The sequence below is a fragment of the Pollachius pollachius genome (genome assembly GCF_949987615.1).
Source record: "Pollachius pollachius genome assembly, chromosome: 17".
In the NCBI taxonomy this organism is placed as follows: domain Eukaryota; kingdom Metazoa; phylum Chordata; class Actinopteri; order Gadiformes; family Gadidae; genus Pollachius; species Pollachius pollachius.
The window spans coordinates 8998610-9019778 of NC_136950.1; the positions used below are offsets into that span (position 1 = coordinate 8998610).

General features: G+C 46.5%; 1 protein-coding gene across 1 annotated transcript; it reads right to left on the reverse strand.

Annotated features, from left to right (window-relative positions):
* Positions 1-1066: 1066 nt before the first annotated feature.
* On the reverse strand, positions 1067-20222 carry nfx1 (nuclear transcription factor, X-box binding 1). The gene is made up of 24 exons (XM_079754370.1): positions 20179-20222; positions 20002-20063; positions 17908-19083; positions 17485-17646; positions 17007-17084; positions 16705-16810; positions 16319-16390; positions 12643-12782; positions 12103-12202; positions 11620-11837; positions 11291-11388; positions 11072-11102; positions 10709-10791; positions 10115-10223; positions 8425-8544; positions 8083-8162; positions 6216-6446; positions 5764-5837; positions 5178-5279; positions 4705-4842; positions 4235-4301; positions 3072-3217; positions 1794-1898; positions 1067-1455 (listed from the first exon to the last, which is right to left on the reverse strand). The coding sequence occupies exons 2-24, from the start codon at positions 20018-20020 to the stop codon at positions 1377-1379; spliced, it is 3534 nt and encodes a 1177-aa protein (XP_079610496.1). The 5' UTR covers positions 20021-20063; positions 20179-20222; the 3' UTR covers positions 1067-1376.
* Positions 20223-21169: the final 947 nt, after the last annotated feature.

Consider the following 21169-nt stretch of genomic DNA (forward strand, 5'->3'; position numbering starts at 1 on the left):
GTCTCTGCTGGAGACGCGGTAGAATGAAACGTTACCAGCAGCAGGGAGCGTCGTCAAAGTACGTCCCAGAGTTGGACAAAACTGTGCAAAACACTTTCAACAGGACGGATGGTACCTCGTGATTTCACAGATATCCTCCACAAAGGATATGTTCGTGTTTCAGCACTGATCAGATAAAACACTTACAAATTATAATCGCAGAAAACTCCGGGTTTCCCTCTACATACTATTCTAGCTGAAGTATGCATTTCCATACATTAAGGCTTCTACAATGCGGTGAAGGGTATAGAGGCCTACTGTAGGAAAATATATAGTGTCATTTCAATTGTGCATTCTGTATGTGCGTCCCCAGATGATACTTCGTCCAGACAGTCAAGAGTGCAAACCAACCCTTAACTCTATAACCTCTCGACGTTTATCAACGTTTAACACCGTCATTATTACACTAGTGAACACTGGGTCACAAACCTGTTTTGGCATTCCATCAAGCGTTTCAGTACCAACCATAAAGGACGTCACGTTCGGACTGGTTTACTAGTTAGTTATGTAAGCGTAGTGGTATGCAAACACCAGAGAAGTTATCAACACAATTATCATGTCGATCCAACCCTTGTACGTGGACAGACGTCCTGCTCATCATCCATCTGAACACTTTGCTTATCCTAGTGTAGACATTCAGCCACTGTGATAGTGTTATGTAAGATACATTTTTCCCAATTAAAAAGACATTTGGATGACCTGATTTGAGAGTATTCACACAATACTTAATAAAGAATTGTACATTTGTATTATAGACTTAATATGAATGTATATGCTTTTGGTACACCATTAAAGGAAAGATAAACAAGCAAAAGAGAATTGGAGGCAGTCATTTTAATCCTGTATCAAGTACCAATACTACCCACTTATATGTCCACACTGTAATGTAATGCAGAGGTGCAACTGAAACCTACACACATCATGAACCATCTCATCTACTTGCCCACGCACCCTCCCTGCCTAAAGTCACTCAGTCCAGAGACTGCCTCCTCTTCTCGTACAGAAGCAGAATAAACAGAACGACTCGTCTCACTGTATTCCACTTTATTGTATCATTGCTCTGTGTACTCCACATGTAAAGCACCTTGGGTGCTGATGAGAAGCGCCATACAAATCGAATGCTTTATTAGCGTTATAATAAAACTCGTCAAGCATGATGAACGACCACAGCCTCCTGTAGTGCGGTCTTCAACACCGCAGGGTACCCTGGGTCCCTGTGTCGGTCTGTGGGGGAGAAGATGGGCGACCCCAGCAGTATACACAGGGTGTTTTCATTGGGAGTCCCAGCGACATAGTTCAGGTGAGGGGGCAGACCGGCTCTGGGCGAGGTTGGCGTTTTAATCCTGGACATCAAAATAATCGATGACCGGTTCCTCCTTCACGGTCTTGGACCAGCTGCCTGCAGAGCTCTCCGCTCTGCCAGGATACAAAGCACGTTCAGTAGTTAGGTTTCCATCCGATGGGTCAACACAATCACTCTTACATGTCTGTAGATGACCTCCCCACAACAAGGATATCACAAGATAAAGTACCTTTACAGGTGAGACCTCACACGTTGAATTCATTAGACCAGGTGAGTTTATCCAGGTATATAAAACCAGGTGTGTTTATACAGGTCTATAAACCAGGTGTGTTTATACAGGTCTATAAACCATGTGTGTTTATACAGGTTATCAAACCAAGTTTGATTATACAGGTGACTAAACCAGGTGTACTTGTACAACTCGGGTGTATTCATGCAGGTGATGTGATACCTGCTGCTGTGTTGTTTGATGTGGGCAATAGGGGGCGGGGCTCTTGTGCCGCCCTCCCTCTCGATGAGTGATGTCAGTGTGGAGGCGGGGCATGAGGCCTTCCCCCTAAGGAGAGAAGGGAGCCTGATCAATGCCCTGCCATATTGTCATGACATCATCGTTTTGATTTGCAATTAACTAGTCTCCGGGCTGCCTTCTGGATCTGGGTCATGTGACATTGCCGTCAGCAGTCTCACTTGCGGTAGACACAAGGAGGGTCCACAAACCCCTGTGTGTTGCGTTGACGTGGAACCATCAGAAAGCATTTAGACCAGGGAGAGGACGATGACTGTTTGATTCTCCACATGGAGATCATTATCCTAAGACTTAAACCTTCTGAAGGAGAATGCTCTAAATCTTGCAGCAGAAACTATGTTTTCACCTTCATCCTCTTCTCATCCTCTCCCAGACAGACATGTCTCTTATTGGAACGCCTCCAATATGACCATCCTGGTCTCACTTTTGGTTAGACTTATTTTTGATGAATTAAAGTAAGAGCAAGAAACTAAGAGAATCAACCATGTACACAGGGCTTGCTGTTATCCTGCAAGAGCCAGCGCATAAAAGATTAAACATTGTGTCTTGGCTCTATGGGCTATTTGGGAAAAAAAGGACTTGGAAACTGCACCTTGATTTGAATCGTCCAGAACATTTCACTCCTCCGTGCCAACTTTTCACTATGCCCGTTTCATGCTTTAGGAGACGCTCCCTAAAGTGAGCTCTAGTGAACAGAGGCAGGGACCATGAGGGCGTCCTTGATCCAGGGTTCTGACAGGTTGGCTGAAGCCAACGAGGATGCAGAACCCCAGAAGAACCATCATTGGGTTCAACATTCTAGCCCCAATACCCTTTAGGCCAGGTTTCCCAAACTGTGGGTCGCCGGAGACTACTGGTTTATAACCACCAGCTATTGATATTTTATGTTTGACAGGATTTACTCTTTATGCACACAGTATCCGACTGCCTAACAATTCATATTCACGAGTAAACTACCCCTTAATACTTCCCTGGGATATATATAGTACAGATATTGAGGGAAAAAATGATGAAAGAAGTTTAATCATAATAATTTCATGACCTAAAAACGGGGAAATAGGCCAAAAAAGGTTGGCAACTACTGCTCTAAGGCAAATAAATGTTCAAACAAATAAAAACATTCCATTACACCAGTACATCCATTAAACGTGTTAGCTTAATAGGAGGAGGAGGAGGAGGAGGAGGAGGACGACAACGACTTACTTGTAGGCGGTGATGACAACGTTACGTTTGGGTTCACTGTCGTAGCTGATGCTCTCCACGCCGTACGCCTCCGCCAGCTCGTGGACCAACTTCCTGTGCTCGCGCTTCATGGGCTGGAAGCTGTGGCTCCTCTTTGGCTGCTTGCTCTGCAGACACGCCATTGGTTCAATTTAAGTTAAAGTAAAGTAGGACTATGATAGGAGTGGGTGTGGGCGGGGCCTACAACAGGATAGACTAAGCAGTCTGCCTTGACGTCATGTTTTCATTCTTGTGAAGAGCAGCAATCATTCATCGACAGTTAAATTCGTTCAGTTAAATCATCATCGTCTAGGGGCTTCAGAGATCTACAGTAAATATGCTTTTCTGGGAGGAAAAAAAGCCCCAAACCAAGAGTAAGAAGGAACACATAGGACCAGACCAGTGATGGCTAGGAGATTTGAGGGCATCAGTACACAAATATATATGTTTAAGTATGTAGTACATATTTATATATTAGTCTTACTATGTTTGAACTGTAAACACTGATTAGGAGCAACAGGGAGAAGGGCAAGCTAAAAACCAAGCCCTCTGCCTTCAATCATTCATAATCACATTTCTTCAATATGTAATCTCATTTCTCCCATATATAATCGCATTCCCCATTTATAATCGGATTCCCCATTTATAATCCATGAGTCTGGTGGTGTAGTGAGAGTGAAGGAGGGTCAGATGGTGTAGGCAGAGTCTGCTATGGTACTGAGAGGGATGGAGGGTGTGGTGTAGGGAGAGGGTGGTGGTAGTGGTGGTGTAGGTAGAGGGTGGTGGTGGTGGTGGTGTAGGGAGAGGGTGGTGGTGGTGGTGGTGTAGGGAGGGTGGTGGTGGTGGTGGTGTAGGGAGAGGGTGGTGGTGGTGGTATAGGGAGAGGGTGGTGGTGTAGGGAGAGGGTGGTGGTGGTGGTGGTGTAGGGAGAGGGTGGTGGTGGTGTAGGTAGAGGGTGGTGGTGGTGTAGGTAGAGGGTGGTGGTGGTGTAGGGAGAGGGTGGTGGTGGTGTAGGGAGAGGGTGGTGGTGGTGGTGTAGGGAGAGGGTGGTGGTGGTGTAGGGAGAGGGTGGTGGTGGTGGTGTAGGGAGAGGGAGTGTGGTGGTGGTGTAGGGGCTGGGGTGGTGTATAAGGAAGTCCTCCTACCTTGTTAGCCAGTTCGACAAGGTTCTTCACCTCCTTCTCCACGTCGCTTACAAACTTCAGCTCCTTCCTGTAAAATAAGGAACCAAGAACAGCAGTTGGAGGTAGATCTAGATGTAGCAGTTGGAGGTGATCTAGATGTAGCAGTTGGAGGTAGATCTAGATGTAGCAGTTGGAGGTGATCTAGATGTAGCAGTTGGAGGTAGATCTAGATGTAGCAGTTGGAGGTAGATCTAGATGTAGCAGTTGGAGGTAGATCTAGATGTAGCAGTTGGAGGTAGATCTAGATGTAGCAGTTGGGGGTAGATCTAGATGTAGCAGTTGGAGGTGATCTAGATGTAGCAGTTGGAGGTAGGTCTAGATGTAGCAGTTGGAGGTGATCTAGATGTAGCAGTTGGAGGTAGATCTAGATGTAGCAGTTGGAGGTAGATCTAGATGTAGCAGTTGGAGGTAGCTGCAGCCTGGGGCGGGACCTTGCGTCTTCCTTGAGGCTGTCGGTGTACTTGGAGGCGGAGCGGGTGTTGAAGGGGTCGGCGGAGGTGTCAATCTGCAGAGCCTCGGCCAATCGTCTGTTCCGCTCAAACGTGGCGCACTCCAGGTCACACTCCAGTCTGTAATTATAGTTATTACATAATTATTCACTTGAAGTAATCAAATTCCTTTTTGGTCAAATGAACAACTTTAATAATAATAACAATAATAAGAAGAAGAAAAACAAATTATACAGTGACATTGTTGGCCTTTTAATAATCTTTTTAACTGTAACATAAATCCAACCTGGTTAAGGCGAAGGTTATAATTTTATAACCTATAGTGTTTTAATAACCTACTCATTTAAATAAAAGTTGAACTGTTAAAAATACAATTATTCCATTCATTTCAGACCTTCTAAATAATGGCCAGTGTTTGTCAGAGCCCTATTGTACACGGCTGTGTTTCCATCTACCTAGTCTGCTTCATCTCCTTCTTGGTGATGAACTGGCCGATGTCCACCGACTCCCCCAGCTGCATGTCAGACAGCTTGCTGGCCATGGCAATGGCTGCATATCTGCAGTACAGACACAACAGTACAGACGTCGACGTGAGCACAGACCCATGCAATATGACACCAAAGTAAAGACGTTAAAATGATGACAGACAACTGCATTACAGACACCGCAGGTCAGACCTTATAACCTTAAAATAGAAACCAGGCCAGACACCACAGAAGAGGCCAACATGAGTTCAGTCACCAGAATACGTATGTCTGCAAGAGTGCAGACTCTGGATGTAGAGACCCCACAATACAAATACCACATTAAAACTAGACTACAAGAAACAATCTCAATTACACTATTATTTCAAACACATTTGATGTACAGACTCAAAAGTACCAAAGTATTTACACCACAGTACAGACATCTCCTTGGGGTTTATTAAAGGGCCGATATTAAGGTTCATTAGGGAACCTTTAACATTCCAACGTTTCACCGGACCATGCAGTACCGACACAGCAGAGCAACATGTAAATACCAAGTACAGACAGCACCGACCTCTGATAGGAACTGGCTGCCTCGGGACACATCACAGTCTCCTTTCTGCGACCACACTCGCACTGCAGCGCCACCTGCAGGGGGAGGAACAAAATGCATCAAAACGTGGCTTTCATTCATTTTTATTTTCTAAATAGGAAATATGATTGACTATGATGTAACTGTGTTATTGAGCCAAAGGAACTGAAAAGGGTCTATCAAATTGATGATTTAGGCCAGTCACAACCTTCTGACTTTGAAGCCAAACATGGCCACTTATTTAGATAAAAAGTGACCACATCCCGTCTAATAGATGTACTGTTTCTCAGGCCCAAGATGATTCCGTAGTTGCTTTGCTACACTGGCGGTCAAGGATGATCCTGAGGTTCAGGCAGCCATCACAAGAGGATCGGCTACGGAACCAACAATTGGAGCACACCCCAGATCTGAAGTCCACAGTGGGCGGGGCTCACCTTGGTGGTGCAGGGGTTGCGAGGGCAGCTGCTTCCTGTGTGGCAGGGGGCGGCGCAGCAGTGTCCGCAGTCGGACCGTGCGATGGGACAGGGCTGGCTGCAGCCCCCGTCCACCAGACAGTCGCCACGGTGACAGATGCGCCTGCACTGGTGCATCTGGCAGGGCAGCGTCTTGTTGCAGGCCAGCCCACACGAGATGTCCTGCAGGTGGCACGCGATGTTGCTGCGTTGCTGCAGGACACCACCAGACAGTTAGAAAACAGTCCCCATGACGACAGGTCAGCTGACTAGACGATAGAGGGTCGCCGTGAGACTACGTCACTCGGTGAGTCTGTCACCTTAGCGACAACAAGTCTGTCACCTAGAAGACTACACATCTGTCACCTAAAACAGCGGTTACCTAGAACAGCGGTCCCCAGACCCCGGGCCGTGGGCCGGTACCGGTACGTGGGTCATTTGGTACCGGTCCGCAGGGAAAGAATAAATAACTTACATTATTTCCATTTTATTTATTAAACGATGAACAATGTTTCATTTTGAAAAATGACCAGATTCCCTCTGTTACATCAGTCTGTGACGCCCTCTTGTCGCTTGTTTCGGTTACGCGATACGTTGCCGCTCAATGGAGATTTCTCTCAGAAAAAAAAGTCACTGCTGGCAGCACATTTCAGTGAAGAGGAATGGGTCGCAAAACTCGCTTACTTGTGCGACATATTCAACCTGCTCAATGAACTCAATCGGTTACTTCAGGGTGACGGCGGCCTTAAAAGTATGTCCGAAACAACATCTCTGCCGGTGTTCTGGATTAAAGTCACAGCAGAATACCCTGAGATCGCCACAACAGCACTGAAAATCCTGTTGCCATTTCCAACATCCTATTTGTATGAAGCAGGATTTTCTGCAGTGACAGCAACCAAAACAAACTAGAGTAGAGTAGACTGGACATAAGCAACACACTTCGGGTGTCATTGTCTCCCATTACTCATAGATGGGACCGTCTCGTTGCAGAGAAACAAGCTCAGGGCTCCCACTGATTTAGCGATATGGTGAGTTGTATTTTTAATGCACTTTATATTTGTTTTTGTGTTGTGTCTTATTTTGAAGGCATGTTTAAACTTTACCATAGCGACCAGAGAGTGTTAGGGGCAGAGAGGATGTTACTCATGTTATGTTGTTGGCGTGATGTTACGAGGGCGATGCTAATAAAGTTGCATAAGAGTACACAGTGGAGTACACGTTTATATTATTATTTATATTATTATATATTTATATTTAGAAAATACCACAGTTTTTATGCTGGTCGTATCATTTTATTTTGTGTATTTATCCGCCACACCTTAAAGGCCGGTCCGTAAAAATATTGTCTAACATTAAACCAGTCCGTGGCGCAAAAAAGGTTGGGGACCGCTGACCTAGAAGACACATCTGTCCTCTAGATGACTACAAGTCTGTCCTCTAGACGACTACAAGTCTGTCCTCTAGACGACAACAAGTCTGTCACCTAGACGACAACAAGTCTGTCACCTAGACGACTACAAGTCTGTCACCTAGACGACTACAAGTCTGTCACCTAGACGACTACAAGTCTGTCACCTAGACGACTACAAGTCTGTCACCTAGACGACAACAAGTCTGTTACCTAGATGACTACAAGTCTGTCGACTAGACGACAACAAGTCTGTCACCTACACATAGCAAGTCAGTGCCCTAGACAACAACAAGTCAGTCACCTTGACAACCACAAATGCGTCACCATGACAACAGTCAGTTGGTAACCACTTGGACACACACGTCACTGTGACAGCAGAGTCGTATTGTAAGACGGTCAGAACCTCAGGTCACAGGGGTGTGAGGGTGTTCTCCTCACCTCGTGTTTCCCCATGCACCACTTCTGGGTGAGGTAGGTGCAGGGCGGACAGCGCTCCTCACTGTGGCAGTTGTGGAACACTGTGGCGAGGATGGAGACGGTTGTGGAGTTTACTGGAAGAACCCAGCATTTGATACAATGGTAGCAGTCGCTCTCGGCTGTCTGCTCATATGATAGAGTTCTGCTTCATACGGGCGCTTGATTCTTTTAGCACACAAACACTGAATTAATTTTTTTAAATTGCAGATGCAGCCACCACGCACACACACGTATGAGGCAGTACTGTGAATATAAAAAATAGACAACAGAGGATCATGTGATCGTGGCAGTCATGTGACGTACCTTGGTGCTCACACTCGTGCCTCCGGGTGCACAGGTTCTTACACTCTGGGGGGAGGGTCCCACAGGCTATAGGCGGGTACAGGATGGTCTGTCCACAGTGGCATGCCAGCTCCTCAAAACCTGAACACACACACACACACGATATTTAATGTGTCAGGGGGCATGATGAAACAGCCCTCTGCTCAGAATAAATGTTCTATCATCTCTGTGCTGCCGGGAGCAACGAATCACAACACGCATCCGAGAGGTTACCTGACCGTTAAACCATTTTTTATCTATTTGTTTAACAAACAATTCCCAAAGTTCAGATACATGTCAGTACAGAGACAGGTCATTAAGGAGCAGGTAGTGATTAGACAGTAGAGAGAGAGGTCATTAAGGAGCAGCTAGTGGTTAGACAGTAGAGAGACAGGTCATTAAGGAGGAGGTAGGGGTTAGACAGTAGAGAGACAGGTCATTAAGGAGCAGCTAGTGGTTAGACAGTAGAGAGACAGGTCATTAAGGAGGAGGTAGGGGTTAGACAGTAGAGACAGGTCATTAAGGAGCAGCTAGTGGTTAGACAGTAGAGAGACAGGTCATTAAGGAGCAGCTAGTGGTTAGACAGTAGAGAGACAGGTCATTAAGGAGCAGCTAGTGGTTAGACAGTAGAGAGACAGGTCATTAAGGAGCAGTTAGTGGTTAGTAGGGCTTTGACTCCGAACTTCGTTATTCTAACATAATTTCAATATCAAAAAATAAATCAATATTCAAATGAATATTAGGCAGCCCTTAATGTTTGAACCTGTTATGGGCATTCTTTTTTGTAAATGTCTTTGCTTGAACGTTGTTTTCAATTCAGATTCCGAGGCTTTTTCACGCCTGGTGAAGTTGTGAATCGCGAGCTCATTAGCAAGGCTATTATTGGTCATCTGGGCTCCTGTAGGTGGCGTTGCATCCTGGTTTGCCCCAATTTTGTATTTTATAGCATAACAATGGCCGCATTACCACCGACAACAGCCCCCGAGGAGGAGGTCGAAATTTACACTCCTGACCATTTCAAAAGCAAAGTGTGGCGCTCCTTTGGGTTCGAAAAAATACAGGGGAAAATAACTGGTAAGGATAAAGTAATATGGAGAATATGTAGGACCAAACTCACATACCACGGGACAACCAGCAACTTGAGAGCCCACCTGTCTATACTACATGACCGGCAAACTGCAGTCAACGTCATTGACTGATATACTGCCCTCTGGTGGACAAAACATATAAGTTTTATACCACGGTCTTACTGAAGGCATTTAACGGTCAAAATATTATTAATAAATATTTGAATATATTCGAATATTAATATTAATAAACAAACAAACTTCGAATATGATTTTTGGGCAAAAGTCAAAGCCCTAGTAATTAGACAGTAGAGAGAGGTCATTAAGGACCAGCTTGTGGTAAGACAGTAGAGAGAGGTCATTAAGGACCAGCTAGTGGTTAGACAGTAGAGAGAGGTCATTAAGGAGCAGGTAGGGGTCAGGGGTAATCTTGCTCTACGATGCTTACAGGTAGACTGTGGACATTGGGGTTAGAATCCCAGAACCACCATCCTGCCCAGAAACAGATGGGCATTGCCGAGTTGGAACCCAGCAGTGATCTCCAGAACAGAAAGCCTGTTAAAGTAATGACAGACTTCCTGCGGCTTAAACGAAGCGGTACTCACTGGCCTGCCAGCAGGGGTCACAGTTGCCACGGTGACAGGGTTCCTGGCAGCGGTGGAGGCCACAGCTGAGTTTGTGACTGCAGATCTGGGGACACCTGTGGTCCGCACTCTGGAAGAGAGACACACTTAGGGTCTACCTCCGTCATTACAGAAACACATTCAAACTCCTGGATATGCACTCGCTCTGTGATCTCCTCTTAACCAAACAGAACTACACATGTGACCAATGCTTCCAAGAAGCAATGAACTCCCCATATGAGAAAATCACACAAACAACCAGAGTTGCTTACATCATCATGTGACCGCATCGTTAGTGTGAACAGGTAAACATCCAACTCATCCAGTAACTTGATGAGGCATGGTCACAAAAATAAATCACTATTTTCTTATACACTGTCCATTATACGTGCAATATATAGTGTGCAGATGTACACTAGTATTTCTGCCAATGGAACAGCATAACGCTAGTCTTCATATGAATCAGATCACAAGAATGTTGCCTTCATATTTCTCAGGCAACCACGTTGATCGTATGGGCTGTTAATCAGTAACCGTGGGCACCTCTTGTTCAGTACGTGGGAGAACTCTACTCACCACACAACACAAATCGTTGCATTTGTGTCTTCCACAGGCCCGCTTCTTCATGCAGCGCTTCTCACAGGTGAATATAAGCTGCTCTGCACACACAAACAAACAGACACATTGTAATAGCAGTCTGATACTACTACTTCTACCAATTTTAGCTATAGTCAGCCCAGAGGAAGCGGTCCAAAGGAGCTCATTTATATTACATTATGTAACAGCTCAACGTTTGTGGCATGATATGTAAGCAAAAGACACAATAACTGGTCAACATCAGTTATGTTTATAGGACCTTTATCTAGCTAGTCAAACATTCACTAGTAAATAATAATATTAATAGCTTTATTTGTTTGGCCTCTTGATAAAAGAACTCACCTTCTTTGGAAATCGTTGCACACGGGACTTCCTGTAAAATCATATAGTTTCAAGTTTATTGTTTATAGAGCTCTTTAAAAGTAACGTATTTACCACAGTGCCCAACAGCAAGGCACATTAAAGCAGCACATGAAGGTAAAATAAGGCAGGGATCGAGGTGTTCCACATTGTTGTGAAGTCATCAAACCGGGACACTGAAGCAGCAGCTCTAGCTCTCACCTTGGTCTTGGAGCCGCAGCGACACCTGATGGAGGAGGAGAGGGAGCAGGGGCCACACGGCCCCTCATGGCACAGGGCCTCGCACACATGGACGATGTCTGGAGGAGCAAAGGTCTCCTCATCAACCGTCTGAACCACACACAACCACCACACATGGACCATGTCTGGAGGAGCATGAGTCAACCGTCTGAACCACTCCTGAACACCGCCCACACACACACACACACACTCAAGACACCAGTCACCACCACACAGGGATGGTTGAAATCGGTATCCCTCAGCCTGTCTACCTGTGTCTGTCTGTCTGCCAGCCAGTCTAGCGGCCTCACCGTTGGATCCGCAGGGCAGGGGTTTACTGCAGCTCTTCCCGCAGGAGGGTACGGGGTCGGTGCAGGTGTGGCGCTCAGCGTAGCCCAGCTCCAGGAGCTTAGCCAGGGGTGTCTGCCCACAGGGGCAGCTCTTCACCAGTTTGGGGGAGCGGGGACAGGCCTGGCAGGCCCCAGGGTGGCACGGCTGCTGGCACTGGTGGAGCGCACAGCCCAGGGTCCTGAGAGCACAGAGCCGGTCAGGATGAGTCTGGGGGGGGGGGGTTAAGATGGTCTAGCGACTCCCTGACCACCGGTTCTCGCCCCTGGTCTACAGTCGGTGTCTGTCGGCAGGCCTTCATGAGCAGGTTGCCTCCAAACCTCTCCCTGATCCTTAATGGAGTTCTACACTTAGGAGTAAGAGACCATTTAAAAAGGAGAAGCTTTGTCCCAACATATTTTCTGAGGCGTACAGCATGCCCTTATTCAACGTACTAAACAACGTACTTCCCACAGGTCTTCTGACAGCTGAAGTGTCCGGTGCCATCGGAAGCATCCTTGTCCGTCCCACAGAGAACCTCCCGCTCCACCGCTCCACAGTAGCACACTGCAACCAGACAGAGAAACACACCCAGCACCAGTGGAGCCCCGTCTCAATACCATATGGAAACGGTTCAACCAACAGTGATGTCAGCCTGGCCTGTCTAAACTTACAGGTGTGGTAGAAAGGCCGAATTCTATCACTTCAACTCAATTAAAGACTCGGAGGGATCGAGGAGTCCGGGGCAAGAATGACAGAAGACTTTGTTGTTACCCGTGAACAAGCAACAACAAGGCCGAGTGGTTTGCAAAGCACTGCTGGATGTTTACAGCCCTTGTTCTTTTATACCCATCCCAAGCTATATTGGCTCTTGTTCCCAATATGGTTTTCCCTCACAGCTCACAGCTAAGCTCACAGGTGTAATGTCAGCCTCACCTGGCTAAGCTCAAAGGTTTAATGTCAGCCTCACCTGGCTAAACACAGGATTCATGTCGAGATGGACTGACCTTGCTGGACCTCCAGCTGGCAGGGCTGGCAGGTGCCTGCGTGGCACACCTGGGCACAGGTGTGTTGGGCGCAGTTGAGCATGGCACCGCACACGCTGGTACACTGCAATACCGCGGCCTGGCCACATCGCACTGGCTGGCTACAGACAGGAAGAGGATATATGTACCGATGTTAGGACACCACTGGCTGGCTACAGACAGGAAGAGGATATATGTACCGATGTTAGGACACCACTGGCTGGGTGCAGACAGGAAGAGGATATACAGTGGGGCAAAAAAGTATTTAGTCAGCCACCAATTGTGCAAGTTCTCCCACTTAAAAAGATGAGAGAGGCCTGTAATTTTCATCATTGGTATACCTCAGCTATGAGAGACAAAATGAAAAAGAAAATCTAGAAAATCACATTGTCTGATTTTTAAAGAATTTATTTGCAAATTATGGTGGAAAATAAGTATTTGGTCAATAACAAAAGGTCATCTCAATACTTTGTTACATGCCCTTTGTTGGCAATGACAGAGGTCAAACGTTTTCTGTAAGTCTTTACAAGGTTTTCACACACTGCTGCTGGTATTTTGGCCCATTCCTCCATGCAGATCTCCTTTAGAGCAGTGATGTTTTTGGGCCTTTGCTGGGCAACACAGACTTTCAACTCCCTCCAAAGATTTTCTATGGGGTTGAGATCTGGAGACTGGCTAGGCCACTCCAGGACCTTGAAATGCTTCTTAAGAAGCCACTCCTTCGTTGCCCGGGCGGTGTGTTTGGGGTCATTGTCATGCTGAAAGACCCAGCCACGTTTCATCTTCAGTGCCCTTGCTGATGGAAGGAGGTTTTCACTCAAAATCTCACGATACATGGCCCCATTCATTCTTTCCGTCACACGGATCAGACGTCCTGGTCCCTTGGCAGAAAAACAGCCCCAAAGCATGATGTTTCCACCCCCATGCTTCACTGTAGGTATGGTGTTCTTTGGATGCAACTCAGCATTCTTTCTCCTCCAAACACGACGAGTTGAGTTTTTACCAAAAAGTTCTATTTTGGTTTCATCTGACCGTATGACATTCTCTCAATCCTGTTCTGGATCATCCAAATGCTCTCTAGCAAACTTCAAACGGGCCTGGACATGCACTGGCTTTAGCAGGGGGACACGTCTGGCACTGCAGGATTTGAGTCCCTGGCGGCGTAGTGTGTTAGTGATGGTAGCCTTTGTTACTTTGGTCCCAGCTCTCTGGAGGTCATTCACTAGGTCCCCCCGTGTGGTTCTGGGATTTTTTTTCACCGTTCTTGTGATCATTTTGACCCCACAGGGTGAGATCTTGCGTGGAGCCCCAGATCGAGGGAGATTATCAGTGGTCTTGTATGCATTCCATTTCCTAATAATTGCTCCCACAGTTGATTTCTTCACACCAAGCTGCTTACCTATTGCAGATTCAGACTTCCCAGCCTGGTGCAGGTCTACAATTGTGTTTCTGGTGTCCTTTGACAGCTGTTTGGTCTTGGTCATAGTGGAGTTTGGAGTGTGACTGTTTGAGGTTGTGGACAGGTGTCTTTTATACTGATAAGGAGTTCAAACAGGTGCCATTAATACAGGTAACAAGTGGAGGACAGAGGAGCCTCTTAAAGAAGAAGTTACAGGTCTGTGACAGCCAGAAATCTTGCTGGTTTGTAAGTGACCAAATACTTATTTTCCACCATAATTTGCAAATAAATTCTTAAAAAAATCAGACAATGTGATTTTCTGGATTTTTTTTTTTTCATTTTGTCTCTCATAGCTGAGGTTTACCTATGATGAAAATTACAGGCCTCTCTCGTCTTTTTAAGTGGGAGAACTTGCACAATTGGTGGCTGACTAAATACTTTTTTGCCCCACTGTATGTACCGATGTTAGGACACCACTGGCTGGCTACAGACAGGAAGAGGATATATGTACCGATGTTAGGACACCACTGGCTGGCTACAGACAGGAAGAGGATATATGTACCGATGTTAGGACACCACTGGCTGGCTACGGACAGGAAGAGGATATATGTACCGATGTTAGGACACCACTGGCTGGCTACGGACAGGAAGAGGATATATGTACCGATGTTAGGACACCACTGGCTGGCTACGGACAGGAAGAGGATATATGTACCGATGTTAGGACACCACTGGCTGGCTACGGACAGGAAGAGGATATATGTACCGATGTTAGGACACCACTGGCTGGCTACGGACAGGAAGAGGATATATGTACCGATGTTAGGACACCACTGGCTGGCTACGGACAGGAAGAGGATATATGTACCGATGTTAGGACACCACTGGCTGGCTACGGACAGGAAGAGGATATATGTACCGATGTTAGGACACCACTGGCTGGCTACGGACAGGAAGAGGATATATGTACCGATGTTAGGACACCACTGGCTGGCTACAGACAGGAAGAGGATATATGTACCGATGTTAGGACACCACTGGCTGGCTACGGACAGGAAGAGGATATATGTACCGATGTTAGGACACCACTGGCTGGCTACGGACAGGAAGAGGATATATGTACCGATGTTAGGACACCACTGGCTGGCTACGGACAGGAAGAGGATATATGTACCGATGTTAGGACACCACTGGCTGGCTACGGACAGGAAGAGGATATATGTACCGATGTTAGGACACCACTGGCTGGCTACGGACAGGAAGAGGATATATGTACCGATGTTAGGACACCACTGGCTGGCTACGGACAGGAAGAGGATATATGTACCGATGTTAGGACACCACTGGCTGGCTACGGACAGGAAGAGGATATATGTACCGATGTTAGGACACCACTGGCTGGCTACGGACAGGAAGAGGATATATGTACCGATGTTAGGACACCACTGGTTGGCTACAGACAGGAAGAGGATATATGTACCGATGTTAGGACACCACTGGCTGGCTACAGACAGGAAGAGGATATATGTACCGATGTTAGGACACCACTGGCTGGCTACAGACAGGAAGAGGATATATGTACCGATGTTAGGACACCACTGGCTGGCTACAGACAGGAAGAGGATATATGTACCGATGTTAGGACACCACTGGCTGGCTACAGACAGGAAGAGGATATATGTACCGATGTTAGGACACCACTGGCTGGCTACAGACAGGAAGAGGATATATGTACCGATGTTAGGACACCACTGGCTGGCTACAGACAGGAAGAGGATATATGTACAGATGTTAGGACAACACTGGCTGGCTACAGACAGGAAGAGGATATATGTACCGATGTTAGGACACCACTGGTTTCATATGCCGCTGGTTTCACACGCCGCTGGTTTCACACACCACTGGTTTCATAAGCCACACTACCATGACGGCTGCCTCCCTTCCCTTGTTCTATGTTGGCTTGGGCCGATAGGGTCGGTATGTTCCATCAATTCTGTTCAGATGGCAAGCTGCGTGTCTGCTAGGTACAATGCCTGCTCTGATCATGTGGCCGTATACCGACTTGAGATACGTGCACTAGACAGGGAGCAGTTCAAACAAGCCCAAGAAAAAACACACCCAGGAGTCTTTAGGGTATGGATTCACACGCCAACATTACCATGTTTCGATCTACAGTTAATAGCAAGCCGATCAATTTGAATATGGTCTAATTATAATGTGATTAAGGGCTCAACACGGACCGTAATGGTGATTGATTACCTGGTTTTCCCACAGAGGCAGGACTTGGTTACAAACGCTGGGCACTGTGGACACGGACCAGGGTGACACAAGCTGAGGAAGGGGAGAGACAGACAGACAGACACAGAGAGAGGGGGACAGAGGAACACAGAGGTAACAAGGGATATGGAGATAAGGACAGAGGAATCCAAATATAGCAACAGTCAGAGTGAAACCGAAAGAAAGGAACAGAGATAGGGAGAAGGGGAGGGAAAGAGAGGCAGAGAAATACAGAAAAAAAAAGAGAAAGACAGACAGAGAGACAGACAGACAAAGATAATTATTTAATAATGCAGGTTAAAGAACAGCCCCATGATTATAGTTCTAGTTTTAGTTCTGGTCGAGGGGTTGGGGTGCTATAGACTCACATGTTACAGGAGTGGGGGCAGTCGGCTCCGGTCCTCTTCTTCCCACATAGGTCTCCACAGCTGTGGGGAATCTCACTACGCTGCCACTCGGGATTGGTCACTTTACCTGTCAATCACACATCAAACCAAATAGAGAGCTGAATGGAGTCTGGAGGGGGAAGGCTGCTTATTACAGGAATGGAATATTGAATAGGGATATTTATGCGAGGTCTAAAGAGGAAAGACAGAACCACCTGTATCAACACTGAGCCCGTTAAGCATGTGGTTTATTCCTGTGAATAGGGAAAATGATGACCACATACCACAGAAGCAGATGTAGGACGCAGGCTGCTTCGGAGCAACGTTCTGGCACGCAGGACAGCGCCAGCCTTCCGTAGAGTCTTCAAAACAGAGTCAAGCTAGCACTTAGAGAGCCACCAAACACAGCATGGACAGCAATACGCATCAACAGCATCACCTCTTGTGAGATTGGGTTATTGCAGTTGCTGTTCTGGATGGATGGATTAGGGATTCACAAAAAAAATGGGGATTAGGGATTAAGTTATTCAGTTATATCTTACCCTCCCTATCCACCAGCTAACCAAGAGACGTCATATGGTGAAACAAGGAATCACATAGGCGGCAGGGATGAGTAGATAGGTACCTTTACATTTACAGGTAATGTGGTCTCAAAGGAGGACTGCTCGGCTAGGAAGGGAACCCTTACATTAACAGATGGATCAGCTTCCCAGGTCACGCTAGAGAAGAGGAAACCAGGATGACCAGCGGAGAAGAGGTTACCTTCAGCCTGAGAGGCAGGGGACCTGGCCCACTTCTTGATGCAGTTGAGGTGGAAGACGTGGTAGCAGCCATGGCAGCTCCACACCGGCGACATGAGGCGGATCACATCACAGCACACCATGCACTCGTACTTCTCCTGGGAGAGCTGCTCTATCAGACAACCTGTAGGGGAGAGGAGGGCTCACTTCACCACCAGTGTCAGTTCAACTGGTCTACCACTCACCACCAGAAAACCATTCAGCATAACCTAGCCACTCCCCAACCAGAACCAGCCAACTAATGTCTCCTTCTAACTCTAAATGCATCATCTTGAATCTGAATGTGACAGAAAATATCTGCGGCATAGCATTTGAGTATCACCACCAGCCACAATAACCGAAACAATAAGAAGAAGTAAGGAGATGAGAGCTCTTCCTCTCGTACCGGTCTGAGACTCCTTGCTCTTGGACGTGTTGTCCCACCTCTCCTGGGCTGGCTTCTGGTCACGCTGGGGAGCTCTCCGCTGCCCTCTGTCCTTATCCTTTCTCTCATCTGCCGAGGGGGGCTTGGGGCGACCTGGGTCTTCTGGGCTGCCTTCTCTCCTCTCTGCCCTGCTGTCCTCCCTCTGAGCCTGGGGGGGCTTGATGGGGCCCGAGCGGCGGGGAGGGGGGCCCTGGGATTGGAGGTTCTGCTGGAGAGGAAGAAGGCGATGGACGCTCTGCTCGGGACCTCTCCGGCTCTTCTGGGTTCTCTCCCGCTGGTCTGAGTGGTAGTTCTTCCCTTTGGTTCCAGCAGAGCCCAAGCCTTCTGCTGTATCCTTGTCTTCCTGGCTCCATCGTCTATCCTCTTTGCCATGGTTCCATCGTCGATCCTCGTTTCCATGGTTCCACTGCCTGTCATCGTAGCCATGGTTCCATCGTCTCTCAGAGTTGCCGTGGTTCCACTGTTGTCTATCCTGGTTGCCATGGTTCTCATCCTGGTTCCTATTGTAACCCTGGTTTTCCTGGTTCCGTCTGAAATGCGCCTCTTCACCCCTCTTGTCCTCCGACTCTCCTCTTCCGCCCCCGCCTCCTCTCTGCTCCTGGGGAAACCTACTGGATCGTTTTGGTCTGCTGTTTGGGAGTTCGTTGTCGCGCCCCGAGCCTCTGGGTCCCTCCTCTCTGCGCCAGCGAGCCTCCCCTTCATCAGGCCTGTCTACAGGGTCTGACCTAGTGTAACCAGCACCCCTACTGCTGGTTCCCCTGTATGTACCGGGTTCTCCTCCAGACCTCGGCCACCTTTGGCCAGCGGGACCTCCACCATAACCTCCAGCGCCATGGTAACCATGTCTCGATCCACCTCTTCCCATACCTCTACCACCCCGACCTCCAGCCCCTCCCTGGGCCCAGCCACCATCTTCTGCTTGGTGGGCCGGAGGGGGAGTTTGGGTTCGAAGGGTGGCAGGGTCATGATCGCGGGGTTGTTTAGGGCGCTGTTGAGAGTAACCGTGATGTCTGGGGTGACCGTCGTAAGAGCTGCTGTTGGTTTCTGGGTAATTCCGTCTGGAGCGCCCTCGCCTCAACCCACTAAAACTATGGTCCCTATCCTCAGGACCCCTCACAGGAAGGCGCTCAGCTGGCTCTGAGGAGAGATTCAAAGCAAGACACTTTAGATGGGATTAAGTGTCTTCCCTAGTTACCCATTTAGAATTAATTAAGTAAGTAACAGATAATAACACCATAATTACAGAGGGCTTGATGAGGTTCGTTGAGTTGATTACGTCCATAATTATCTGGGATATACGGCTTGTGGCGCCTTATTGCGCAAGAGGACATAAAACGTTTCCTGAAGGTACAATGCTATTAACTTACAGATAGCAAACAGGCTGAGACCGGCTGCAGTGAATGATAAACTACAATGACAAAAGCTACAAACGCCCAGGCTTAGACTTAGTCGATAGTTACTTTGTTGTCTATACAGTGGTCAGTACATCCAAATCCATGGCTCATTTGCATTGAAAGCTAGCACAATTCAGTAGGATGCCATGACAACAGCGACGATTACCGGATCATCTATTGATTCGAACATTGTGCTACCATAGTTATAAACATACCATTCCTATTTGACGCTGCTAATCATTATACCAAAACTAGCAGTAAAACAATGCCCAGCACAATCAGTTGCAAGTTGTTTCACCTTGTTGGCTGTCACAGAAAATATCGATATGTAGGGGTTAAGAACTGTGGGACAGAATAGTCTGATGGTCAGAGTGCTAGGAGTCCCAGTAAAAAGGGCCTAACAAAAATCAATCCAGGTCTCTTTGGATGAAAGCGACTGACAAATCACTAAAAAGAGTCAGAAACTTGGTGGCTAACGTTAGCTAAAAGTTACATTTAGCGGCTAACGGTAGATTGCTGGCTAGTTTCTATCATAATTAAAACAAGGAGCCCGTCTAAGCTATGAGAAAACGTTTTAATCAAACGTTTACAATGGGTTATGATGAAATAGTCAAAGGGAATCGTAAAACTTAGTGGTCAGTTGTTAAAATGAAAAGGTTACCTGACGAGCCCTCTGCCATTCAGCCGACTATAATTCACTCCTTTAGCTTCATACACTGTAGGCTGTATTAGACACAGAAGTAAAACTGATTAGTTATGTCTCAAATACATTAAAATGACTAATCCAATGGCACAGTAATAAAAACATAATTATTTCAAAAGGAAAGCACCAAAGTACCATTCGCTCCACCTGCTTCCAACGCGACTCCCTGACGTCAGGCATCAGCCTGTGCCGACACTCTTCCGGTAGATCCTTAAAGGGGTAGTTATAACAGTTTGATTACAATTATGGATAAAATCATCTGAATTGTACTTTTATATAAAGTATTAAAAAGAAACAGATTTTTTCAGAAAGTGGAAAAAGATATGCAGTGGTTGCACTTAACAAATCATAGATTCAGAAATCGGAATATACTTCGGTGAATGCCCGCAAGGTTTCGCCATTTAAGGGAGGTTCTGCAATCCTTTCACTGTTAATATGCTGTCAAAATAACATACAAATTAAATAAATAAACATCTCTGCAAAAAACAAATGCCTTTGTTGATAGTTTATAAAAAAGTGTTTCAAAAGGTTTGTGTCATTAATTATGAATCCATCAGTTAATAATTATGACTTGCATTTATGGTTCCAATAGCCCCATAGTGCGTAAAGAGTGGCGATGATCCAGGTTGATGTTGTTTGCAAAATATTATTGCATAATTTATTCTAGGTTTTCATTGCAGGGTTCTGGGTGTTTTTTTTGTTTCTGATAATCTACGTATAAAAGTATCCAAATATAGTATAGGTCTACTACAAAGGTTACCATTTATTGCTCACACCAGGGCATTTTAATTAATATTCAATATGCTGTGTAATTCCAGTTGAATTTAGGTTTCAGTTAAACTGTCGACTCACTGTACCTGTCAATGAAAGAAAGCTGCAGTAGAGCCATCGGGAATTCATTTTCGCAAGCAGCCCATAATCATCTAGGATCTTGATTGTAACACAAGGAACAGCACACAGTAAAGACACTGTTTTTTTTTCTGCCTAATCAACGCATTCAGGCCTATATGTTTTCAGCAAACGTCCGAATCAGTTTAAGGGTGTAACTAAATAATCATAACCCCGTATGTTTTAGTGCCCGGAGAAAAACTTCTTGCGTATTTTTCCAAAATCCGACATGTGCAGT